Raw genomic sequence first — 27,393 nt, forward strand, 5'->3', positions numbered from 1 at the left:
ATTCCGGCCGGAGGACCGCGTTGTTTGTACGCACCGGCGAAGGAGCATGGAAAAGGAAGAGGCGGCGAGGATCGGATCCGCCGCTGGAGGCGATGAAGACGCCCCCGCGTCCGCCATCGACAGGCAGCAGGTTCCTCACGCTACTCTTTTGAAAGTTGCCTCTCATTGCAGAACCTCTCGGACTTGAAATTTCTTGTAGATATTACCGATAAGACTTCTTTCATGATCCTGCCTAGTCCATTACTCTTTTCCTTTCCCCTAATTTTCTCTATAGTCTAGGTGTTAGCAATGCCCTTGTATGTATCTGTTCATGCCCTAACTTTTTCACTTGATGCCCTTTTTTCATCCTGAACTTATCCCTTCTGGATGGCTTTGTTATTACATAAGTCGTTTGGTACTTGGAGGGGCAATTGTACTTGAAATTATTTGGTTCTATGGCTTGCCCATTTAGGGAAGAATGAGGGAAGTGCTTGGAGTTTAGGCTATTTAGTATTGCGTTTTTTCGTATTTTTTATTCTATGTCAAGTTTAATCAGTGTCAAGTATTTTGCTTCTTCATTCAGTGAAGATAAAAGTATAGTTAGTGTAGGCATAAATGGGCACCCTTCCAAACTTAATATGGTATGCGAGCACGAGGTCCTATATTCAAATAATACTAAATGACAATGAGAGGGGGAAAAACCTTCAATTAAACTAACCTATATCTTGGGGCTTTTGTTTTAGGAAAGTAATTGACTATTATTTTTCATGGTTGCTCAAAATTTTCTTATTTTCAAAAGACGTCTTTGCTTCTGATTGATTGAGCTTCTTAATTCTTTTTGTTCCCATTCATAAGAAAAACTTCTACCAGTTGATAAAATTGAAAATAATATTATTTGGGAGAAATTACGAGCAGAGACAAAATAAGAGAATAGTTTAAGATGGGTATAATCATTTTCAAAGATTATCAATAGGCTAGTTAAACAAATCGAGTTGCTTGGTGTCAAATTTCTGGGGGGTAGAGGGAGCCCAAAGAAAATTATACATTGTGTAAATAGAAGTAACGTAATTTATAGAATGCAATAGTGAATCTAGTCTATACATAGAGTGCAATAATGCATTCATTTGCTGGTAGGATCCATGTAATTGACCACAATAGTTGAGAATCATGATTTGTTATTGTTGGTCAAGAATTCTAAAATGCCAATTTGTTTTCAGTTTGGTGTGGACCTTTTGTGTTGGCTGTGAAATGATGCAATTGTTATTGTCTTGGTCCATGAATGATATGACCTATGTGCTTCCCTCTTATTCAAATATATTTTTTGGCCTACTAAAAAATTATTCAATCTTACCATCATCAATAGTCCATAATGGTGACTAACATAATTTTATAGATTCTCCTTGCATCACATAACTGCAGATGGGGTTTTTACTAGACAGAAGATCACAGTCTTTATTCTTTTAGTGGTTAAAGAGCTTAAAAATTGTCAGTGACATTAAATGACTTGGAGAATGGGAGCTATTCATGATATGATTTGACTTATTTGTTTATTGATTGCCTTAATAAAGATTTTGGAGAGGAGCCGTGGGCTTGAAATGCTTGTCTTGACTTTGAGAAAGGTGGAAATTGGGAGTAATTTCGAATTTAGTTATTTTAATGGTTATGCCTTTTGGATTTTATGATATTCTAAAACTAATGAGCAAGCTTTTGTCTTGAATAAGAATCTCTTTTGAATTAGCATTTGGTCATTTTCATGGATATGTTTCCTAGATTTTATGATATCTTAAAACCAATGAGCAAAATTTTGTCTTGAATAAGAATCTTTGTGTGGATCTCATGATGGATATATAGGACCGTCTATAACTGACTAGAGGGGGTGAATTGGTGACATCAAATTCTTGCACACAATAAAAAGCACAAGTTACAATCTATATTGATAGTCGAAGCCAATAAAACTATGTGCTTGAAGGCCAAAGATTAAACAAATAATGTTAAAACATGAAATATAGTGTGGTTTAGAGCTCTGCCCCTATTCCACGACCTACAACGTATCTTGTGTGTTTCTCCTGCAAATTCATTAATCCACCACTTAATACGAGAAATATGGGGTAAGTCTCTACAAATCGAGATTCACAACTTTTGAGGAGACAACTTGACCTAGAAATGGGGATTTTACAAGCTCTTTCTGAGCTTAGCCTATTCAAGAATTTACTCACAAACAGATTAAAACTAACCTCTTGCTAAAGATGAAAATGAAAGATTGGAGAAGAGGCAAATTACCAAAAACTTGAGATAAAGCCTTCAACCTTCATTGGATTTCTTTGGCAACTTTATTTTTGAGCATAAGAGTTTTAGAGATATTTTCATGTGTTCTTAGCACCCAAAATCTCTCCAAGAGCTTATATATTACAATGCTCACTTAGAGAGCTGATCTTGGCACCTTCAGTCTACTAGAACAACAATCTCGTCAACTGGACAACTCTAATATTAATGTTGAATTCTAACACGTATATCTTTAGTCTACTAGAAACCTTTCTAGTTGATTGAATCTCAAACAAGAAGATTTTGTTGCTCAGTGTCTTCATCCAATCTATTGGAATTCCTTGTTACAATCGATTGGAATGGTTGGACAATCCTCCTTACCCACATAAATTGTAGTAAGCTTTTATCCGAGACTTGAGTCAGTCAACAAAGATGACTTGAGTACCTTCCAAATTTGAAAGGATTCAACAATCAAACTATAGATAGCTCACTCACTACTTAGGCAATCATACATCCATATATTTTGCATGCCTAAAAATAAAAATTACATTATTGTAACCACATAACAGGATTCATGTCTTCAGTACTCTGAGCATCTCCTCGATCTTGGTCTCTTGTCCTCAAGTCCATCAAGCATTTCCTCAACCCAAGCTCTCCACCCTCAAGTATTATGAGCATCCCTTCGACCTAGACCTCTTGCCCTTAAATCCATGCTCTACCTTGATATGGACTTCCCGTCCTCGAATACTCCAAGCACCACTCGACAAGGCTCCCTGCTCATGAGTCCATATCCATGCAATTTGAGCTTCCGATCCTCAAGTTCATCTCTACGCAATGTGGGCCTCCTGCTCTTGAGTCCATCTCCACATGATTTGAGCCTTCTGCCTCAAATCCATCTTTACTCAATTTGGGCCTCTTGCCCTTGAGTCCATCTCTAGTTGATTTGGTCTACTTGCTTTCAAGTCCATCTCCACTCGATTCGGGTTTACTTGTCCTCGAGCTCCAATGTCATTCAGGCACGACTAACCTACACACACTCAATATAACATCAAATATTTACGCAGCTTAAGTTGTGTTGTCAACATATTAAAACCCCATGGTTAAACTCAACCACAAGGGCAACATCATTTACCCAATAGGGTATTGTGCCTATTGTTTCAAATGGTATATAATTTCTTCTGTATTTTTTAGTTGCTTGTTATCAGGATCATTTAGTGTCTAAGAGTCTGTCTTTTTTGGAGTTTGCTGACTATTCTAGCCTAGATATTGTGTTTAGCAATTGGTGAGTACCTTATAGTTTTCTGTATCCAGGTGGATGCTGCTGTTCTTCATTACCAGAATCAAAGGCTTGTCCAGCAGTTGGAGGCCCAAAAGGCTGACATGCACACACTAGAAGGAAAGTTTAAAGAGTTGAGGGAGAAACAAAGTTCTTACAACAAATCTTTGATGACACTACACAAGATGTGGAATCAGGTTATCTTATGATTATTTTACTTCATCTTCTTTCCTTTCCTGTTGCTGATTTCATATGTTTGCTTTCTTCTCTTCTTAAAATCATAGCTAGTTGAGGATTTAATTCTTCTTTGTATTCGAGCTGGTGGTGACCTGCATTCCATGCAAATGCTGGACTATGAAGATCACTCCAAAGGTTATCTATGGATCTTTATGTTTTTATTTTATCTTAATAGTTATTCTTGTGCTGGGCTTTTGAAGTTGAAAATTGTCTCCGGTTTGTTGATTTCTCTTTCACTAGATGCCCTTGAATCATGTTCTCCAGAGGAGGTTTTTCTTTTCAGGCTTACGAGATTAAACCCTACAGAAAAAAAATTTGAGAATTTATTTGCAAATGTTGTTGAAGAAGCACTTGCTTCACGCCGTTCAGCCACTATCAATCTGATGAAATATGTTTTGGATATGATTACTTCACGCCGGGCCAAAAATGAATGCTTAGTTTTTGCCTTACAAGGGAATTTATCCTCGGAAGGTTACAATAGCACACTACTCTTACTTTCATGCTTATATTTTGCTTGTTGCTAGAGGTTCAATCTATTCCTTTCTCTACTATAATGATCTGCAGATGCTGTTTCTCAACTTCAGAAGTTTGATGAATCCTTGAGAGAGGTTGTTAATAACATGCACCAAGCTGCTGATGTTCTCTCTCAGAAACACAAACAGATTACAGAAGAAATAAACATTTGCAAAATCAACTTTTCAACTACAGAATCCGAGATTAAACGCATTTCAGGTACTGAATCATTTTTTCTCATAGATGCTACGAATCTGTTTTTTCACACTACTGTTACATCATGAATGGTGATGAAGGTGTTTGATTGAAGTGGCATAAAGGAGTAGATGGTGTTAAGTGTGATACTAAGGAATGAGGATGTTGAGGTGGATACAGAATGTTAAGACAAGGATGACTAGTAATGCTTACCAGAAATGATCAATGTTCCCGGAGGTGGAAAAGTATAGTATCAAAATTGGCACCAAGGTTTACTAGAATGTTAAAATTTATTGTTGAGTAATGGATATGGTTAAATATTATGGTAAAACGAACTCAATGTGCCATTATGGTGAATCATGGGATTTATAGGAAGACCTTAAGATGGAAAAAGTGCTTGAGGAACCAAAAACTAGTACAGTTCAGAGTTGTTTGTTTTCTACTGGTGTTGATTATGTGTCATGTTCTTTTGAATGAAGAAATAAGAATAAATTTAGAGATTATTTCTATACTAACTAAACTGACAGACTTCACTGACACAATATTTACTAATGGAATATGTTGAAATCAAGAATGCTAATGTGTATACCTTATGTGATCATTACTGACAAGAAAATAGCATATTGTTTTGAAGTGTGGATGCATAGCGCCAACTAAATGAGATTTTCATTTTACCCTGTGTACACCTGTTTGCACTACGGTTGATAACAAGTGTTTGAAGTTAGCCAGTGTGGACATACCTGGGATTTAAGTTAATTTTTAGACTGAATAGAGATTGTAAAATCACAATCTTGCAATTATACAAGAGTGAACAAGATATTTATGTTTCCTTCAGTTGCTTTTGTTCATATTTAGTATCTTTATTTTAAAGCTAAAATAAATTTCCGTCATTTATGTAGGTGAATTAGAGGAGAGCATGGCAGAGCTCGAGGAAACGCGACGCAAGTTGGCAATTATGCAAATGCATATTCATGGAGCATCTACGACACATGCTTTAATTGCAAATGGAAGTAGTTCGCCAGATAAATGTGTAGGTAGAACCATGGGATTGAAGGATTTGAAAGAGTCAATCGAGGAGGCTAAGGTATAATTAAGGCACACATGGTAACTTGAGATTCGGTCTTTAGGAATCATCCTTTATTCATTCTCATGTGAATGTGTCACTCTTTTTTATTTCCTAAAATATGGCAGACATTGGCTGCTAGCCGTCTTTTGGAGCTTCAGGAAGCCCAGGAAGATTTCCTGATTGTTTCAAAGCAATTGGAAGATCTTCAAGTTATATTCTTATTTTCACTACAATTTGTCCTTGTGCTCTTAGATAACTCTTTTTGTTTCCTTAATTGCACATTCTTTCAACTGTGTTAATGCAGAGCCAATTGAAGGATGAGAATTATGTTATCTCATCAAAACAGTACTCTCTGATAAATGATCAACTTCAGCATCTGAATGCAGAACTTGCTCGTTACAAGAGTCTGATTGAATCCTTGCAGGTAATTTTGGATTTGGTAGTAATTTCTACAATTTATGAATGATTCCCTCTTACAAGTATATCTATATTCAGGCTGATAGGACCAACTACTTGCTAAGAGAGAATGAATTAAATGTTAAAGCAGATTCAGCTGATTCTATTAAGGTTTCTATTAGAAATCATGAGGCAAAAATTGCAGAATTCGAGATTCAGATTCAGAATTTTATTGCCGAAAAAAATAATCTTGAAAGTAAACTTGAAGAAGCTGAGCAGGATTTAGGTGGGCTTTCCCATATTCTTCAATAGTGTGGATACTGTTTAAACAATCTATACTTAGTGTTTTATTTCAACAGGTAGGAAAGATATCAAGGATGAAATTCATGTCATGGCTTCCGCTTTGACTAAGGAAATGGAAATGATGGAAAGCCAGTTAAATAGGTCAAAAGAAGCAGCTTCTGAAGCACTTGCATTGCGTGAAGAAGCTGAGTCATTGAGGTCCCTGTTCAATAGGAAGGTCTTGATCTTCGAGCCTTTTTTTTTTCTGTATACCAATATGCTATTTCTGGTAGTCAATGATCTTCCATACAACAGCATGCTTTTCGCAAATGGCATCCTTGTTTTGAGTAGTTATTCTACATATACAGAGAAAAAAAATGATAGGGAGACATCGGCTCTGTGGTACATGTTCTTTCTTCATGAATTGGGCATAGAAGCAGCATGCACGTGCAAGTTTAATTTTTAACATATGGACCTCTCCTATACCTTGCATTTCCTGGAGACTTGTGCACCAAGCTGCTCTTTCATCTAGATATCATTGAAGCTTTATTAGTCAGTAATACCATTGAGAACCAACCCACCCTTTATGTTTGTAAATTTGCTTGGAATGGTGGATTTTGTATGGTTTGAATCATTCGTAGTCATCAAGTTCAGAATCTTTTTTGTGTTTGGTTGTATGTCTTCCTAGATTTTATCATATAGCAATGTTCTATTATTGATTTATTGAGTCTCAATTTTTCTAGATTCTTGAACACAAAACTCTGTCCGATAAATATGCCAAAGAAATGGTTGAGAGAAAATTGCTTAAAGAACTGGTATGCCTCCCAGTACATGATTAAGGATGTTTATAATTGATTAACTCCAGCTATGATTTATCAATTTTGCTTGAAACATACTTCAGGTTGAGAATTTGGAAAAAGAAAAACAGGAGTTGCAAATCATTTTAGATATGCATGGAAAAGAATATCATGACACTCGGTATGTATTTGCAGAGTGAGAAAAATGATTTCTTCATATTACATTTCTCCTTGTTCATTGTCCAGTATGTAAATGTGCATCTATGCCCCTTCTTGGTTAAGTCTAAGAACATGTCCTTTTAAAAGTTAACACATTTTTTCTTAGGGAAATCAATATTTTGTTTTAGGACTAATAATTTTTCTTCTTGATCTTCATTCATACTAGTGATATCTAATGGAAAAAGAAAGTGTACCTTTCAAGATTTAGTGTTGTATCATAGTAGAGTGGGTTAGCATGGATCTTTGTCTATGGTTTCTGTGGTAAGTGGCAACTGATTTTATGTCTGCATTTCCTTTGCATGGCCTCATTCTGATACCATGATTGTATGGTACACACTAACTGGTTTCTGTGGTAAGTGGTAACTGATTTTATGTCTGCATTTCCTTGGCATGGCCTCATCATGGTTGTATGGTACATGCTAACTGGGATTTAGCCTTATACATGTTATGACTACAGCTCTAGTATTTTTTTTTAAGGATCTTCTACCCAACCCATTAAATGAGTTGAGCAACCATTAACTGCATTTAATAAACTAAAGTATAACCTTTGCTCATGCCAATGATTTAACCTTATACATGTTATGATTACAGCGCTAGTATTTTTCTTTTAAGGATCTTCTACCCAACCCATTCAATGAGTTGGGCAACCATTAATTGCATTTAATAAACTAAAGTATAGAACCTTTGCTCATGCCAATGATATCAAATGCTGTAAAAAAAATTGCATCTTTCCAGATTACTCTTGTACCATAGTTGTTTGGGTTAGCATAGGTCTGTACCTACCAATATGGTTTCTGTGGTAGCTGACACTGTCTACATTTCCATGGCATGGTCTTGTTCTGACATCATGTTAGGAGCATATTGTTAGGTTGTATTATCATAGTGAACCTGAATGATATGGGTAGTATCTTTAGTATTCTAAATTATCTGGTCTTGGTATGGTATTCTTTATGTAGATTTAATTATCAAATTTTGGTTTTACATTTGAAACTCTGATTTTGCACAGGACAATATCCGAAATCAAGGAATCAGAACAAAGAGCTCGTGTACAAGCTGATCTCTTAAAAGCTACCTTAGCTGAGAACAGTCTTGAGTTACGAGTGAAAGCAGCAAATGATGCTGAGGCAACTTACAATCAAAGACATTCTGTTGCAGAAGCTGAAACACCAGAACTAAGGGCCAGATTAGATGCCGCTAAGAGGTTTGATAGTTGTCATGGTCCAACTGAATCTTGTCTGCTGTTATTCACCAATAACAGTTCTGAAATATGATCATTGTTATATTCAGCTTTTACTATGCTGCAAAGTTTTCATGAAGTTTGATTTTCTAAGTTTCTGAATATGAATATAATGTGAAATATTCTCTATGCCAACAGTTTGTTTACGAAGAACAACTAACTTCTGATGTAGCATATTGTTGTTAAATAATGACGTGTTTTACTTTACAGATTTTTTTTTAAAAAAAAAAGATAAAGAAATGTGTTCTTTTTGGTAATTTTTCATGGTTCTTGAATAGCATATTTGTTTGTCGGATAGATTCCATTACCTTTGAGTTGATACACTAAAATGTGAATATTGCAGTCGTTTGACTTGTATTTTTTGTCCAGAGACGTCTTAGAGCTTCAAGAGACCATAAGAATAAAAGAAGCTGAAGGCGAGGCTTATATTTCTGAAATAGAGGTCATATAATCCTCATGGTTTGTAAAATTTGCTCTTTAATTTGTTTATGTGTGTGTACTAAATATTCTTCGTTTTCTACTATTTTGCTAATAGACAATTGGCCAAGCATATGAAGACATGCAAACACAGAACCAGCATTTGCTTCAACTAGTGGCTGATAGAGATGCCTACAATATCAAGGTTTTTCCACCGTTATATAGAGTTTTTCTATTGCAAAAAGTTGTCAATATGCATTAAACTTTTTTTATTATTCAATGCTGTGACTAGGCCTTTTGTTATTATTAGAGTTATAAATGCCGTCTGCTATGCATTACACAGCATTAACTATTAGTACTCTAAAGCGGCATAAGCATACAAAATTCACTTACAGATTGGATTGTCTTCTGGTTTTTTATCATATATGTAGATTAAGGTGGTTATGCTGTGTGCATGTGCTTTTTAGTCTCTAGTATGAAACAGTGGTTAACCAATACCATTTTAGCAGTTGGAAGATTTGTTGTTCTATCCCCAACAAGTGGAAATTTGGTATCTTTATATGACTCTTTTTATATATGCCAGCTAGTTTCAGATAGTGTGAAGATGAAGCAAACCCATAGTTCACTTCTTTCTGAAAAGCAAACCATATCAAAGCAACTGCAACAAGTAAACAGCTCGTTAGAGTTCTTGAAGACAAAAGTAACTAATGGTGAAGAGCAGGTGCTCTTTTTATTTCAATGATTTTTCCTCTATGGCTCCTCGTATGGCAATTTTCACTATGTGCAAGGCTTCTTTGTTCACTGGTTGAATTGAACAGATGAAAGCACACGTCGCACAAGCTGTTAAAGCTTCCACAGAAAGTAGGCACATTAATATAAATATGGAAAAAAATAAGTTGGAGTTGATTGATGCTGAGAAAGAGCTGAAGTGGCTTCGATCTACAGTTAGTTCCGTTGAGAAAGAATACGAACGGAACCAAAAAAGATAACTGATTTGAGAATTGAATTAGAGAAGGAAAGGTGGTGTTTTCCTTTATTGAATTGGTGTAGATAATGCTGATAGCTGTCCTATGTATCACACTCATTATTCAACATTTGAATTCTTACTCAGAAAAGAGAGGAAAAAGCTAGAGGAAGAACTCACTGAGGTGAAAGCTGAAGTCTTGGAAATGAGTTCTGAAAGTGAGGAAGTCACAATCCAAAAGCTCCAGGATGAGATCAAGGAGTGCAAGGCGATTCTCAAATGCGGTGTATGTTTTGACAGACCAAAGGAGGTAGTTATCCAATGCCTCTATTCATAATTACGCTCCTTGAACTCTTGATAACAGGGCTTTATCTTCCTCCTTTGGTAGGTTGTGATCACCAAATGCTTTCATCTATTTTGCTATCCATGCATCCAGAGGAATCTGGAAATTCGTCATCGCAAATGCCCTGGGTGTGGCACCGCATTTGGACAGAATGATGTTCGCGAGGTGAAGATATGAACTTCTCAATAGGCATCTCGACAGTTAAGTGGTTTATTTCCTCAAATATGCATGCGGGGTCTGAGTTGAGATCTGGTAGATGTTTTTTTTTCTTAGCTGTTTAACCATCCATAGCATGGAGGCTGGATATGTAAATTATTAAATGTAAGTCAGTCCTTACAGGTTTAGGTTATTTTTGTCTATGGGTTCATCGCTACACTATCCGTAGATGAATAACTCTGTGCCATGCGCAGAAGCTGGTAAGAAACTAAAATGAGAATTGACACTCTGAATCAAAACTTCTAGATAGCCTGTAAATGAATTAAATATTTATGAGTAAGTTTTATATTCCATTTCATAAAAATTTATTTTTTTCAATGTAGATCAATTAAATAAATAAATTTAAATTAAATTGAATGAATAAGTTATGTTCAAATATATACAGCCGGTTAAATGTTAGTGAATACTCTATGGAATGTTGAAATATAAATTTTCTTTTTATCTTTTTTGGATTTAATCATTTAAGGCATCTATTTCAAAATTTCAAGATAGGATTTAAATGAATTAAATATTTATAAGTAAGTTGGATATTAGATTAGTAAGAATTTATTTATATGTGTTTAATATATAAAGTTAATTAAATAAATATTAAATAATTTATTAAATTAAATGAATAAATATGAATATATATATATATATTCAAATATGTTTAATTTATTAATGTTAATGAATGAAAATTATAAAGTGTTGATGAATAATATTTATACATAATATTTTAAAAAATTTTATAAATTATATTTATTAACATTACACAAATAAATTTAAATTAAAAACTCAATTACATCTAAATAAATCATATTCAAATTTATAAAAAATAAATTTAATTTTATTTTAATGATTTAATTTAATTTGACTCACTAATCTTATCAAATAAAATAAATTTAAATATTATAAAATTTAATTCGACTTGATTTATTAATAACCCTTCTTGTAGTTGTTTTTTTACCTGCATAATTTATTTATCAGGGATAATATCATTTCAAATATTTTTTAAATATATATATCTGTGTGTGTCAAATTTTCTTTCCTAAACCCACCTCACCCGTCAATCCGTCTATTTGGCCAGTCTCATCTCTCCCTCAATCCACAGCTCACAGTCCATCGGACGTATCTACCAGACCCAACTCATTCAATTTATCAACTGGTGCTAGACCCGCCCGTCCAATTGTGCACACGTGTCTCTAAAACCTCACTAGTTCACTATATATATTTTCAAAAAAATAGGAAAAAAAAAAGTTACTGCACTCATCTCATCTCAAATGGTTTCTTTCAGTTAATATTAAGTAAGAGGGAAGAAAATGTGGGTAGAACCACCTGACATCGCTGTATATGAGCACCGTCTTTGAATACTTTGGTCAGCTTCACAAGAATGAGCTCCTTCCAAGGTTCCACAATGAGGAACTCACTCCCCTAAGAAACATTCGAAAATCATTGCTGGAACCGCCTCTCCCTGTGTTTGGGCAATTGGAGTTAGAAAACACAGGTACTTGTAATTTAGCAGGGCAGCAATCCAACTAAGGTCAGCAATACATCTGACAAATGTGTTCGATCAAATACATATTTAAGCCCCTTTTTTTGTTAGGTTTATTTAGATCAGCACAGCCAACAACGTAACCAGTACACAAAACAGCAGTGCATCTCAGAAGAGAAGATTGTTCTGCTGCCTAAGTCATATTCATTCTTTACATACAAACTCCATTTCCAACTCATGGAAGCATCTGCGACCTGTTGCAATTTAAAATGGTTATAATGCCCGCCATGCGGCGCTGGCCAGTAAGAAATCACACGCCATAATGATGGTTCGTCTTTCAGCAAATGCAGATTAGGTGAAATCCACTGAAGGTTAGGTGGTTACCACTGATTTAGAACGCTTTAATATTTCCTCCCTTTGTGTGGCATCTCCTGAGAGTTAAGATAGAAAGCAAAACAATCAGTAGAGTAAAACAAGAGGGAGAAGCACAACCAATACATAAAGCAATCAGAAAGAATATCATTTCTCCATGTTCGAATGGTTTATTAATGGTCAATAAACCATTCGCCACTAGAATCCAGGTAACGACATGATGCATTGATATGGCAAAGGACCATGCTAAACACGTTACAAATGAAAGAAAATTGCATGGTTCACAAACAATTCCTTCCAAAACAACTAGCTAGCAATCAAATAAATCAAGACCGTCAAAAGACCAATGAGGAAATTTTCAGTCAGAAAGAATTGACTGAGATTGATGGAAAGACCCCAACAAGGAAATGATCAGAATAATCAAAATTGTTCCGGGTTTAGAATTAGCCGGATTCCAACAAGTCAGACAGGAACAGTCAAAATCTTTTAAAAATTCATTACAGATTCCAGCTTGAGTAGTGTACTATAACAAGAACCACCACTTAACAATAGTCAGTCTCTAGCAATATCTACAGAGGTATGCAGTGACTGTGCTTCCTACCACCCTCTCAGACTGAGCAATACACATGCAGATTTGCATTACCATCCTTCAATGTGGAATGCAAGCAAAAACAGGGTGGGTGAATGCATCAAATACCGCAGGTAGGCAGTTGCAAGTTATAGGAAAATTTTAAAAGAAAACACAAAAAAGTACTTCTAGTATTAGTATTTTCAAAGTACATATATTAATGTGTGAAATGTAGGGTTGACCAGATTAAAAAGTATTTTATATTTGAAACCAGAATGATTGCAACTCCTAGCAATAAAGACAAATCACACAAGATACATGAGCCAAAGAGTATAGAGTGAATTATAAAGTAGAATAAAACTTTAGCAACTTATACAGCATTGATTTATCAAGTAGCAGTTTGAACAGTCTGCAACAGTAGCAATTCAGAAAGGCAAGGAGATTATTGGAACTTAACATATGTAATACAATACATTTTTTTGGGATTAACCTGAAAAGGCAAGTGAATGCTAGTTCAATGAGAACATTTTCAAATAGAACTTATAATTAAACCAGCTCCAAAAAACTAACATGCTTACAAAATAAAAAATATATACATTAAAAAAGCAGAATTATATAGCATAGACTAAAACTCAAGACAGATTAACTTACAGGTGGATAGCCTTGCACATAATAAAATTGTGGAGGCTGTCCAACAATCATTTGTTGTCCATACTGAAATATATGACATGAGAAAAATTGTGAGCACACACACAACAAAATTACTCTTGAATAGTCCATGAAAGTAAATTTAGGAAAATCACATACCATTGACCCATTAGGGTGAATATATGCTTGGGAGGATTGCATTGGTGGAGCGTGAGGATTGTAAAAAACAGGGTGATGGCCAAATGGAGCAGCCTGTATTCACAAGTCAGTATATACTGATAGTAAGTAAAGTTTATAATCAAGAAGGTGAAAATAAAAATGTAGAGCAAATCAGGTAAAGTCACTTTCACACCACTAGTTAATCAATTAATCCAAGGGGTTCTTTTCCTAGAAGTTCAGTAGCCATGAAGGATAAAAAAAAATCTCTGCACATCTGAATGAATTTTTTTTCTAGTGATTCCCAACTAAAGTTGACTTGCAATACATTGGACAAATTTTAAAAGGCAATTTCCAAAGTATCAATACTTTGCTGTAGATTTTATCAAGTTTGCAATTCCAACTTAACTGAAAAAATTAATGCAACAGGATAGCAGAGATATAAATGGAAGGCTGATATAACTACTCTAAACTTTTAATCCTACTAGCAAATTCTAGCACAACATTATGATTCGGAACAGTTTGAACATTTCTGATGCATGAGCACCAAGCTAATTACTTAAAAAAAAAGGCAATACATAGACTAGTTTGAAAGAACAAATATGCAGTTTATTAAAACTGTTATGAATTACAATATCTCCTTAGTCAGAAGAAAGAGGTTGAATATTGGTTCTAAGTGTTTGTCAGTATTCCTAGAACAGTGGATCACATACTAAATATAGGCATATCACAGCTGTATGTATATGCAGATTAATAATGCACTTACACCAGTACGAAATAAAACAGAAAACTAACTTAACACAAGTAGCCATTTAACCTTAAGAATCAAGCATAGAATTGCAGCATCATTATGGAGAATCGAACATGATAAATTATAAAAGGAAACTAAAGTAGAGCTAACTGCAGAATCCATTCACCAATGTTCCAACAGAAACCCAAAAAAGAAAAGCAGGAAAGCAAGTTTTAAATCTTACCCCCATTCCCACAGGTAGACCATGCATATGCTGAAAAGAAGCTACATTATTAGGATAATAGAAAGGGCCATCGGATACTTCTGCATGTGGCCTTTCAGAGGTTGAAGGAGTAAAACTCTTTGCATTTGGATTCAGTTTAAATTCCTGATTATAACAGCAGAAGGGACTAGGATAAATACTAACTTGCACATGAAAAATTAACTAGCCTGTTAATCAAAAGTCAAAACCACAATGATTTTAAAAAAAGGAGGGGGGGGGGGGGGGGGGGGGGGGGGGGGGGGGGGGGGAATCTACTTCTGTCAGGAAATCACCTTAGCATTCGGGTTAAGAGTCGATTTTTCAGAAGAAAGTGATCCGCAGGACCTTGGGGATACACTAAGACGATTTGATGTGTCAGCAGGCACATTGTTTGGAGAACTACCTTGTCTTGTCCTAGAACTAATTGATTTGATAGAAGTAGACACATCGACAAGGACTTGAGAATCTGAAGGTTCAGTAATTAGATCTCCTTGACTAGAAGATGAAGGACTACACAATGTTCCATTTGTAGATAATCCTTCCAACTCTCCTGAAAAGTGGACATCAATGAAAAGAAACATTCAAGGTAAGTCAAGAAAGTTTAGTCAGTTCATATCACAAAGTCAATACTGACCTTCAGATGCTCGAGATTCCTGAACCTGTAGAAAAGATCATGTCAGAAGCGAGTAGAAACAGAATAGTAGTCATATAAAATATTTAAAATTATCTCACTGTATTCTCAGTCTTGTCACTTTGATCTTTCAGCTGATTTAAGGCAAACCTAGGCATACCACAGACATGAATCAAGATACTTGGACAAAGATTCCTTAGCCATCATATGACCAAGCCTTCAAACAATTCCACTTTGAAGGAACAAAAAATGATTAATCAGCTCATACAGCGCACAAACCTGCTCTCACCATCCAAGGGTGGGGAACTCTGGGTAATGCAGTCAGATGCTTGGTGACTATCATGACTAATAGGATAGAGACCTGAATCCTTGTCAGCATGCAAGTATTTATCCTCATCCTGCACAATTTATGAATGGTAAAAAGAATGTTCAGGCAAACATCTTTTCATCTTTTTCAGATCAATCAAAAATTGTAGCTCCGCTGTTGCTTTCTGGATGCGATATCTAGAAATAGCAATACTCAACATGGAAAAATTGTCAAATAGTCAATAATTAGCATATTGTGAAATCATTTTACTGCTCCTGACATTTGTCATGTTATTCTAAGATACTCCTGGACAGAAATGTTAGTAGTTACCAGTGATGAACTTTTGGATGATGCCAAAGTTTCATTCTGTATTGCCTGCACTTCATTACTGACTTTAGTGCTTGAAGGTTCATGTGATGATCTAGAAGTCACACCGCCTGCTGATCCTGAAAAAATTTCAGAATTGTAGGTGTTCTCAGTTTCTCGGAATCTGGTGTCATTGTTTTCCCTACGTTTGTAGGTGTTCTCAGTTTCTCTGAATCTGGTGTCATTGTTTTCCCTACGTACAGCCGAATATCTACTCTCCTCATCAAGGCCAAGATCATCATGGAAGTTGAAGCCTCTTTCCTGTTAGAATTTGTTATTTTTATGAGTTATAGCCCATTAGAATGTATCACTACATATAATTTCAAAAAGAGAGAACCTCAGCCTGATGAAAATCATGGGCTTCCTGTCCCTCTATTTCTCTAGCTATTCTTGAAGCCTCTTTTTCAAGCTCTTTCATTTGAGGACCTCTTTCAAGTTTAGTAGTATAGAGTTCCTCATTAAATGTGCTCTTTACTCCAAACAATGCAGCATTTGTTTCAAACTGATCCCAGTTCCTAAATAGAAAATCCATCCTAACAGCTTAGTCACAGAATATAAATCTAAACAAAACACAAATATGAAAAAAGAAGATGAACAATTTAAATTAAAAAAAAAAAATCAGAAAGATCACGCTATCAAAACTATCACTAAAACTTATATGTGTGTGTGTGTGTGTGTGCATTTGATGTTATTGAAATGAACTAATACCTAGTAAATAACTGAAATAAGGAGTTTTAATTATAAGAAATTCAAGACTCCAGAATATAAGCACTGAAGAAGAAATGACTGAAAAAATAAAGAAGATAAAATGATTCCAGAATAAAATAAAGGAAATATGAGCCAAAATACATGTTGCATATGGCAATGCAATCCACTCAACCCTAATAAACAAATAGAATGTTAATGTTATAACAGATACCTATCCAGTGTTCCATCAAATATATTCTCCAGTTCAGGACATTCAGGATCATCTTCATCTGGGATCCAAGGCGTCAGCTCTCTTTCTGTCTCTGGATGTGAATGAGAAATAACTGAATCAATCAAGAGGTCTTTGCCCTTCTCATTTGAGTGCCCACTGGTGAATTCATCAAGTGACACATCCTGATATTTTGGGAGAAAAGAAACAGAATAAATCCTATATACACAAACTATCAAGACCCTGGATTTTTTTTCATAATATAAGAGCAAAACAAGAAAAATAAAGGATAAATCTCAAGCAATTCAGGAGTATGTCAAAGAATGTAAATCTGACAAAGAAGTAAAACATAAGGAACATTTTCCTGGCGCTATCTACACCATGCATGATAACAGACAACAAGATAAAGAGTCAATACATTCTGCATGGCATTCTTGTATATATTTATTTAATATTTAACAGTAGCATCATAAAACATGCAGTAGCATGGATGAGTTTGATTCAGGGACAACAAACATGCAGATTGATTCTGGCATGAGAGAAATTACATGGCAAAATATGTTCATGCCAGCCATGATCTATAAGAGACCCAGTGTATGATAAATCAATACATGCAAAGGCTTGCTAACACATTGAATGGAAGCTAATTTAGTTCAAATCCAATAAACCTTTGCAAGAAGTTGAACAAGTTCTCGTGCAGGTACAATCATTAGCCGAGAAGATGTGATACTATCACGAAAAGACTTCTGCTCTCTCACGGAGCCATCCTTAACCACTTGAGCCATTTTCAGAACAATTTCTGTTATCAAATCCAGACATGTAAATCTAGAATAAGAGGGTATGGTGGTACATAAGCATATCACAATTCAAGACAAATCAAGTATGGAAAGTACCAAAATCTCTATCAGCATTTGTTGCATGAAAGATCCCTGAAATTATAGATCCATTTTTCACATGGACTTCAACATGGCGACCAATCAGTAAGGACAAAACATATATTAGCCGATCACGTGATGGGGTTGTAATCTTTCCTGCTATTACACCATTTGCAAATCGTCATAAGCTTTTAGGACTGAAGAATTTAACAAGTATGGCATCTACACTTAATTCACATTACCAAAGTTAGGAGAGGCTGACTTCCTTGATTGCATATTATTCTCCATCCTAGATCCTGTAACTGTATCAACTCTTCCGCGGCTATACCCATTAGTAGATACCCTACCTTGTTGAGAATTCATTCTCAACCTTGGGTTCTAAGACGATGGAACAAGAAATGTTTATTAAACTCAGCTCCAGTCACATGAATGTAGCAGTACAAAAAAAAAATAACAAAAGCAAAACACAAAGTGCAGTTATTTATTTGAAATTTTGAACACCCACAGGTACAATATTAAGGGGGTTCCAAAAAAAATAATGCTTCTTAACCCCCTTAAACCTTGAAAAAAAGGCAATGAAATATGGATAAAGTTGTTGTTCCACATCTTCAGCATGGATCTTGAATATGATTATCTCATTAAACTAATGTTATCCGAGAGACGGAAAGAGGGGGAAATAGTATATTAATATAAACTATATTCTCTAGTCAATTATAGCTTTCACGGCAATAATTTTCTGTAACACTTCAATTGACAACATGTAGATACACATTCATATACTATCACTAAGAACCCTCTGACAACTATAATGTACAGTTTGACCAGCATCCTAGGCTTCATATGGTAAAAAAAAGGAATCCTCTGTACATGAGGTTCTTGCCAATGTGAGGGTTGGGGAGGGTCGGCATACTCAGCCTCACCCGAAGAAGTTTGGTGTTCTCATCAATCACATAGGAAAGATAAGAAAGGATTGGACACACCTCTAGGTCCATATGCAGGACGAGATAAGTTATTCATGTTAGGAAACAAAGCCAATGAAAGGAACCCTTGATAATGAGATTTCTCTAAAATGTTCACAGCAATGAGGTTGCCTTCCTTACTAAGAATCATGACAACCAGGTCCCCTACAAAGAAACCATAATATTGCTCATATGCTCGCCCTCACTTTAAGTCATATATGGTACCAATACTCATTAACAAATGCTTCATGCCATAGAGAGTTTTTTACTGGAAGAGAAAGGAAAATTTTTCAGGTAAATCAATTTATTGCCCTTTGGTCAACAACAACTCATCAAAACTAGGGTAAGTTAGGCCATATCCTGTCTACTAAAGCTGGAAATAAACTAAAATGAGTTGGAAGATTATTACCTTCCTTCTTTGATAGTAACCTCGATGAAGCTCCTGTAGTTGGCAAGAAGATCCTGCCACCTGAAAAAGAAGACAGGAGATGAGTCACTAGGTTGTTCTTACTTAGAAAATCTCAAAACAAAAACTGGCAGGGAATGTAAAAACCAAAAACAGGACAAGGTTCAATTTTGTGGTTCTCCTTTCTCATGCAGCTTGGAAAAAAGGCTAAATCTACGGCCATATCAGGATCATGAAGTAAAAGAATTTTTAAAACAAAAAAAGGTAAATGAAAATATCAATTTGATGAAGGAAACTATGAAGCAATGTAATGGTGAGGAGGGTTCTGATCGACCAATACCATACGATCTTAGAAGTGATCATATGATGAATTGGAGGGAGCAAGGATGGGAAAATATTAAAGTTTGTGTCTGAGAGAGGACAAAATGAACAAAAGAGACAGATAAGGAGAACGATGATTGATGCATGAGCACAAGTAGATTACTTCAATTTGGAGTGTGTGCCTATCCAAACTTGACTCATTGGAGTAAGTTGCTTGATCCACATAATTGACAAATAAGTTACTTCAAACTGGAATGAGTAAGAAACTGTAAGTCCCACCTACATTTTATGCAAGGGATTATATTGCTCAGAGATTGAGCATCTATGTTCAGATTCAAACTGTTTTCTTATTCGCCATGAATCATGAAAAATCTACCAATTGCATGGTGCGGTTTAACAAATGAGCCTAAATAAGGAGTTTGATTCGACTATAACGACTAAGTCAGGTTTCCTATGTACAAGCATTAAGCATTCTATATATTTCATACATTATTGTGATGTCTTTTACACCTTCAAACAAAACCTGTTCTTTCTTAAAAAAAAAATTATAGAAGAACCAGAATCCAGCTGTTACTGAAGTGTTCTTATCCACTTACACGCTATGTCGAAGTGACATAGTTGTTGCCTATGAATGATCACGATACTAAGCGGTATAATGTCATAGTATAGAACACATAATGAAAAAAAAAATGACAGGAAATGAGAAACCCTAGCAACATAGAAATCGACATGCATGCAAAGGAGAGAAGACCGTAGATCTCACGTTGAAAGGGAAAGACAAACCTACGCCGCTGCCTTTTTCCAATCTTCCTCTTCGTCACCGCCCTTTACCGCACTCGCTCCCTCGTCCTCGGCGCCGCACCACACAGGAAACCCTCTCGCTGTCACCCTTGGCGCAGCGCCACGCAGAGAAGGTCGCAGGGTTCGGGAAGGGGAGGGGAGATAGCAAACCACCGTGATCTCAAGATTTCGCTATCCTCGGCACCGCACCAGGAGGCTCTCGAAAGGGGAGGAAAAAAAACCAGAAGATTGCGAGGATGGAGAGGGGAATACGGCGTTGTCGGAGGTCGAGGGTCCTCCGTGCAAATTTATTGAAGTAAAAGGGTTGGAGGGCAAAAAAAAACAAAGTGGCTAATATGTAAATATGTAACTCTTTTATAAATATTACTAATTTATCTAAAATTACATGAGTAATGTTGGATTAAAATATATACCTAAAATATCTTTATTATAGTTCATGTCATATTTATTTACTTCATTTTTTTATTATGTGTTGCAATTTTTATGTAATTTATATTGGGCAAAAATAAAAAAACGTTTACTATCAATTTTTTGATAAAAAAAACATCTTAATTTCTAAAATATCAACATAGCACCTCATCTTTCCTAAAAATAATTTATTCAGTAACTGTAATAATTTTATTTTTAAAAAAATAAGAATTGTAGCAGTTTTAAAAAAATCGCTACATATTTTAATAGTTTTAAATAAAATTACTAAAAAAATTAGTATTGAGTTGGATTTAATCACTTTGCATCGATTTTTGTTTAATTCTAAAAAAATAATATAAAAGTGCTACAAGTGTAATAGTTTAAATTAAGTAGGACAGTATTGCCCCTGGTGGTCGGTGAAAAATTACTAGATTAGTATTGAGTTGGATTTAATCATCTCAAGGATTGAGTTCAAAAATTATTATAAAAGTTTATCATTTTTTAAAATTAAGTAGAAGTAATTTGACTTTATATTGTAATGCTTTTATCAAAATTGCTACAACGGTAATAAAATAAGAATATTTTAAAAATAAAATAGATAATTTAATATTTTTTAAAATTACGACACTATTTTAATTATAATAAATAAAGGATTTTTTTTAAAAAAATTACCCATTATTTATAGTGAAATGCTTGTTTGTTAATTTGAAAATGGTAATTTATTAGACCATATACTTATATTTTCTAAATATCTATTTTATCTTTTTAGATTATAAAAACATGAATCGAATTTCTAAATTATCCTTTGTCTTCATCGTCAGTTGAGGCGCCCATAAATTTGAGATAGAACTAGTCAAATGATTTCTGTTGCTAATTCAACAAGTTGTCGATTGGACAGAAGATGAAGAAAGAAAAGGGCATTTAAAAAATTTAGTGCATAATTTATTAATTTAAAAAGTAAAATAGTTAGGTAAACTGCCAATAAATAAATTAAAATATGATGTAGAGGTAGAAATGAGTTAAAGAAGGAAAGGGGAGAGAAAGATAAGTGGATGTTTGGTTTGATCTTTTTATATTTTTTTTTTTAAAAATTATTATTTAATTTATGTTTTTCAATCTCATTATTTAGAAAATAAAAAATTATTTTTTAAAATAATAAAAAATAATAAAAATATTATTTTAGGTGGAAAATAAACCGCTTGGAAATGAAAAATGTGAAAATGCGGCTACTAACCCCGATTTCACTCCTCTAATCTCGCTACGCGGAGAACAGCCTTCCATCTATCCTCTCTCCGGCGACGCCGGAGAAACCACCGGGTTCTTTCCCATCTATCCTCTCTTTGCGACGCCGGAGAAATCATCTCTCCTCTCTCGTGATCTTGCTCTTTATCCCTCCTTTTCTCCTCCTTTGGTGCGTACCTTTCTGCTGAGCGTGAACACAAGCATGGGCGATCGTCGGCAGAGATCGCACTACGATGATGAATTCAAAACTTGGAGATATTCCCAGCACCATGACCGAGAGGAAGGGGAGTAAGAGAAGCGATCGACGCCGTCGCCGCTCGATGAAAGTGAGTACTCAGACTCCGAGGAAGACCGACGTAAGGGTAAGAGGGCTAAGCAGGATATCAAGGAGGAAGATCATAGATTACATGGTGAAGAAGGTGCAAAAGAAGGTATTGTCTTATTTCTTTTGTGGGCATTTATTAGGGTTTGTGGACGTTTTCAGTTGGATAAATTGTTGGTTGCTTCTTTTAGGCTTTGAAGGTCGCGAAGAAACTCAAGGCAAACGAGGCTGAAAAGAAGAGGCAAAGAGAAAAAATGGTATGTAATTATCATATATAGTGGTATAATTTGCATAGTTAGATTTTTTTATATCGTATATTTCATTTTGCTTGGATTGATCAAGGAAGATCTCATGATCTTCATATGGCTTTAGCAACTAAAGAAGTATAATTTCCTAGTCCACCAAGCCTATTCCTTGTTTGGATACTCATGAGTATGTGACTTAAAACTCATAGTGGCGTTTAAGGTTTGCTCCACCTATTACTAAGATGGTTGCATCAAATGCAGAGTTGTTTCCTGTTAGATAATATACACTTTTAATTCCATCTGCATATAATTTTACTACATCGTAACTTCTAAGACCGTTCGTTTGTCTATATTTGCTGAATTTATAATTTGGAGCATGATTTTTCATTTCTGGCCTGAGATATGTGCTCAAGGGAAATAAATGATGGTTATTGTTGATTTTTAAAGATAAATCTTTCTAATCTGGTAATGTCATTTCATATACCTAAGTAGATTTTCTTGGATTTGTCTCTGTTAAGTAATTCAGTTTAATCTTCTATGTTCTCTTTTTGATAAAGAACTTATTAAAATTGCACAGGAGTTAGAATTTTGTCTAATTTACTTAGTTCTTTTTATTTGCTTCATCTCCAAAGTTTGTTTGTTGCATACTAATATATAGTTTTGATGCAGGCTGAGATTGAAAAAGTCAAGAAAAGGAGGGAAGAAAGGGCAATTGAAAAGGCACAACGTGAGGAAGAAATGGTTTGTTCAAATTCTCAATTTTTTGTGAATACATTTATTTGAATCTTTGGAGATGTTTTCCTTAGGATACTTCAGTTCAGCCTTCTCATCTTGTCTTTGGTAAAATGTTGCAGGCAATGTTGGCAGAGAGAGAGCTCATGCTGAGTTTTTAGATTGGGAGAAGAAAGAAGAAGAGGTGACTATATTCTCAACTTACCATAATTTTTTCACACAATTTGCAGATTTTGTATTTAACATGTATTTATTTAAATTCTATGTTTCAGTTTTGCTTAGTGAATTTCATACTAATTTTCACATAATTCTATGGCATGGTGGATTCCGATAGAAAGATTTATTATTATTTTTATTAGTTATATCATAATTAGCTCTTATGTGTCTTTCTTTACTTGTTAGATTTACGTGGAGTATTTGTCTAGATATATATAGCTTTTGAAAATGTTAATTGAGAACTTACATTATCCCATGGCCGTGAGTAAGCAAACAGGTGGATGTTGAAGTTCCATCTGATGAAGAAGAGTCTTCTGATGAAGATGAAACATACAGAATCAAGGTACAGTTCATTGAAAATCTACTGGGAGAAATAGAAAAGAAAACTTTCATCCAATGGAGAATGATGTATCCTGATCAATATGACAAACTCATAAATTCTGCGGATGAAACTCAGAATGTACTATCCCAGATTAGAAGAATAATAACCTTGGAGGATCCAGCAGCAGAATCAACTACAGAGCAGAATCAGGCATACCTTGATCTTGAAAGGCTGACATGTGAAAGCACCAAGGACCTGATCAACTATATGAACCAATATAAGGAGCTCGCTGCAAAGACCAGAAGGATGTTCATAAACGAGGAACTATCAAGTAAGTTCTATCGAAAAATGCCTCCTTTAATTGGTAGTTATCTGGAGCAAAAAATTTTAGCTAGGTTCCCTAGAAATACAATTGGAGTCCTCCCAAGAATCCATCATGCATACAAGGAGCTAGTAGATGTGCAAGCAGACCACTCTCCAGAGGAGTCTGAAGGATCTACAGTTTTGCTCTCAAATTCCTATTCCAAGATACTACTAGAGCAGGAAGAAGTTTGGGCTAAGAAAAACTCATAACTACAAAAGAAAGCCGCATAAGTCCCATGTGCGGGTAATAAAGAAGAAATATCAAAATGACCAAGCAAGAGTCAGAAAATGCAAGTGTTATATTTGTAATGAGGAATGCCATTTTGCTAGGGAATGCAGAAGCAAAATGGGAAATAAGGAAAGAATAGCAATGTTGGAAGAGCTGGACTTGCCGGAAGATTTTGATATTATTTCAGTGGACTCAGATGAAACTGATAGTGATGCCATCTGCAGCATCTCAGAGGGAGAGATGGAGACTGAACAACACTGTAACACAGTAACTAGCATTTTACCTCCTTGTATGTCTTTATCTAATGAAGAAGAGTCTTCTGGTGACAAGTGTTGGGTTGCAAGGGTGCAAACATAGTCTCACATCTAAAGTACATGGAAAAGATCATGAGGTTAAAAGGATGGAAAGTATCTCCATTGGTATGAGGCCTTTTGGGAGAGCCCAAGAACAAAGTCATGAGGACTTAGGCCCAAAGTGGACAATATCATACCATTGTGGAGATATTTTGATTCCATCGGTACTAACAAGTGGTATCAGAGCAAGACCGCTCTTCACCGGACTAACCGCCGGATGAGGCATGATCCAGATCTAACCATGTGATTTGAACCTTAAACAAAGGAAGTGGGTACTCCCGTGTCTGAATCAAGAGGACCAGATACCAAGTGAGAAGTCCTAGCAGGTCGGGTGGATCGAGGGGCAAAAAGTCCTAGTTGCGACTAGGTGGGAAGTCATAGTAGGTCGGGTGGACCGAGGGGCAAAAAGTTCTAGCTGCGGTTAGGTGGGAAGTCTTAGTAGGTCGGGTGGACCGAAGGGCAAAAAGTCTTGATGGATCGAGGATTCAGACATCAAAACGATGTTGGGGGGCTTGTGGTCCTTTATTTGAGGGGGGGGGATTGTTGGGTTGCAAGGGTGCAAACATAGTCCCACATCTAAAGTACATAGAAAAGATCATGGGGTTAAAAGGATGGAAAGTATCTCCATGAGAGAGCCCAAGAACAAAGTCATGAGGGCTTAGGCCCAAAGTGGACAATATCATACCATTGTGGAGATATTTTGATTCCATCGGTACTAACAACAAGTACATGAGAAGTGCGGCTTTGCAATAAAAGATATACACTATGTCATTTTGTGATGTTTGTAAATGTTGTGTGAGGTTGGTGGATAGTTTTGTTGAATTATAAAGTGATGTTTTTTTTTGGGTTCATTTTTTTAATGTTTTATTTTATAATTTGAAAGTTTAATCATTGTCCGAGTCTTTAGGATATTTTTGTCCAAGTTTTTAGGTGTTTAGAACTTATCTTGTGTGATCCTAATTTATAGGATTTGGTCTTACGTTATCTTGTGTGATCCTAATTTATAGGATTTGATCTTACATGATCCTATTTTATAGAATCTAGTGATAGATTTTGTAAAGCATATTTATAGGCTCTTTCTTTCTCGTAATAATGTAAGAGAGTTTTTATTATTCCATCTTCCAGATATTTGTTTTCTGTAATCTCTTCAAATTTCTTCATATCAAGAGTTTTCTTCATGGTTAGTCACTTCAATATTCTTGGAGTGACAGGAGATTCATCGATTTTGGTTTTCTCTACATGGTATCAGAGCTCCGGTTATTTTCGTGAAGAAGGTTATTGCTCTCTCGATATGAAATGCACTGGTCGTGTAGCGGGACTTGGTTTGGAATTGTTGAATCAGTCCAACTACCGGATCTGGAAGACGTGTATAGAGTCATATCTAGTCGGTGAAGATTTGTGGGATGTCGTTTCACTAATGGAGTTGTCGCTCCGGCAAATATCATCGAGAACGTAGAAGCGTTTAAGAAATGGAAGTAACAAAATGCTAAGGCAAAAATTGTTTTGAAGAGATCCATTTCTGATGGAATATTTGAGCATATAATCGGATGTGAGTCTGCTCGTGAAATTTGGCAAACTCTCGATCGATTATTCAATAAAATGAATGAGGCTTGGTTGCAAATGCTCGAAAATGAGTTGGCGGTTGCAAAGCAAGAAGGTTTCTTTATTTCTGAATATTTTCTCAAAGTAAAAAATTTATGTTCAGAAATTTCTCTTCTAAATCCTAAAGAACGAATCTCAGAAGCAAGAAAAAAGTGATACATTATTCGTGGTCTTCAACCTGAGTATACCTCATTTATCACTTCAATTCAAGGATGAGCTCAACAATCATCACTAGAAGAACTTGAAAATCTTCTCTCGTCGCAGGAATCGTTGGCCAAGCAAATGACTACAATGAGTATTAAGAAGGAGTCAAAGAGTGCCTTGTTTGTTAAAAAAGACAATTTTTATAAAGTTAAAGGTAAGACAGAAAAAGGTACTCCAGACCATTCAAATGCACCTAAGAAGACGTTCAAATGTTACAGGTGCGGCAAACTCGGTCATATTAGAAAAAATTATCGAGTTAAATGAAAGTTAGAAAATTATGCTCAGAAAATTATGCAAATTTGGCCGATGTGGAAAAAAAGTCTGAAAAATAAGATGATTGAAAGAATTGTTTTCTTACTGATATTGTTGATACTCAACGGGGAGCATGCTTAATAGCAGAAGGAACTTCTCATACAAAGCATCCAATCAATAATGAATGGATTGTAGATTCCAGTTGTGGTCATCATCTTACAGGAGATGAATTGACTTTTTCATGCTCTCAGTTACATGATAGCGGTAAGGGTATTATCACCGCTAATAATACAATTCATAAAATTCAGAAAGAAGGCACCGTTATTATTAACAACAATCGTGGAGAATCAATAACACTAAAAAGTGTATATCATGTGTCGGGGATACAAAAGAATCTTTTCTCTGTTGCAAATGCGATGGATGCTGGAAATTTCATGCTCTTCGAACCGTGAGATGTGAAGTTTCTTTGAAACATCAAAGAAATTAAAGCTGACGTTGTTCATACTGGTATGTGTGTGAATGATTTATTTGTTCTATCTATATCAAATTCATACATTGAAAAGATGAGTAGCAATGATAATTCCTCCTTATGGCATGCAAGAGTTGGTCATCTAAACATGACTAAGTTGAAGGTTATGGTTCAAAAGAAATTAGTTGATGGTTTGCCCGATCTATCAAAGATTGAGGATGGAAAAATTTGTGAAGGCTGTTAGTT

The 27,393-nt window shown here is 35.3% G+C and overlaps 2 protein-coding genes across 5 annotated transcripts; one reads left to right on the forward strand and one right to left on the reverse strand.

The window, feature by feature from the left end:
• LOC141831564 (E3 ubiquitin-protein ligase BRE1-like 2) lies at positions 1 to 10,697 on the forward strand. Its single transcript, XM_074718949.1, is given in 20 exon segments — positions 1 to 130; positions 3,553 to 3,714; positions 3,802 to 3,889; positions 3,995 to 4,225; positions 4,319 to 4,486; positions 5,362 to 5,546; positions 5,654 to 5,737; positions 5,833 to 5,952; positions 6,024 to 6,210; positions 6,284 to 6,444; positions 6,950 to 7,021; positions 7,108 to 7,184; positions 8,229 to 8,423; positions 8,829 to 8,901; positions 8,995 to 9,081; positions 9,460 to 9,597; positions 9,695 to 9,860; positions 9,863 to 9,896; positions 9,988 to 10,150; positions 10,229 to 10,697. Coding segments are annotated over 20 exon segments (2,607 nt in total). The 5' UTR covers positions 1 to 46; the 3' UTR covers positions 10,361 to 10,697.
• A 1,189-nt stretch (positions 10,698 to 11,886) lies between these two features.
• LOC141848117 (polyadenylate-binding protein-interacting protein 3-like) lies at positions 11,887 to 20,401 on the reverse strand. Of its 4 annotated transcripts, XM_074736248.1 has the most exons (17): positions 20,171 to 20,401; positions 19,070 to 19,129; positions 17,944 to 18,079; positions 17,720 to 17,860; positions 17,495 to 17,625; positions 16,830 to 17,011; positions 16,248 to 16,425; positions 15,875 to 16,171; positions 15,517 to 15,635; positions 15,339 to 15,387; positions 15,241 to 15,265; positions 14,900 to 15,156; positions 14,589 to 14,732; positions 13,618 to 13,710; positions 13,462 to 13,524; positions 12,255 to 12,301; positions 11,887 to 12,124 (listed from the first exon to the last, which is right to left on the reverse strand). In XM_074736248.1, exons 3-16 carry the CDS (start codon positions 18,062 to 18,064, stop codon positions 12,272 to 12,274), a joined length of 1,830 nt encoding a protein of 609 aa, XP_074592349.1. In that variant the 5' UTR covers positions 18,065 to 18,079; positions 19,070 to 19,129; positions 20,171 to 20,401; the 3' UTR covers positions 11,887 to 12,124; positions 12,255 to 12,271. The 4 variants fall into 4 exon arrangements, with proteins under 4 accessions (XP_074592349.1, XP_074592350.1, XP_074592338.1 ...); XM_074736249.1 differs by having other exon boundaries at positions 11,887 to 12,301; positions 17,720 to 17,857; XM_074736237.1 differs by having other exon boundaries at positions 11,887 to 12,301.
• Positions 20,402 to 27,393: the final 6,992 nt, after the last annotated feature.

This window comes from Curcuma longa, chromosome 1 (assembly GCF_044706935.1).
Source record: "Curcuma longa cultivar G26 ecotype Majalengka, Jawa Barat chromosome 1, ITB_CL_G26_1.1, whole genome shotgun sequence".
NCBI classification, from domain to species: Eukaryota; Viridiplantae; Streptophyta; class Magnoliopsida; order Zingiberales; family Zingiberaceae; genus Curcuma; species Curcuma longa.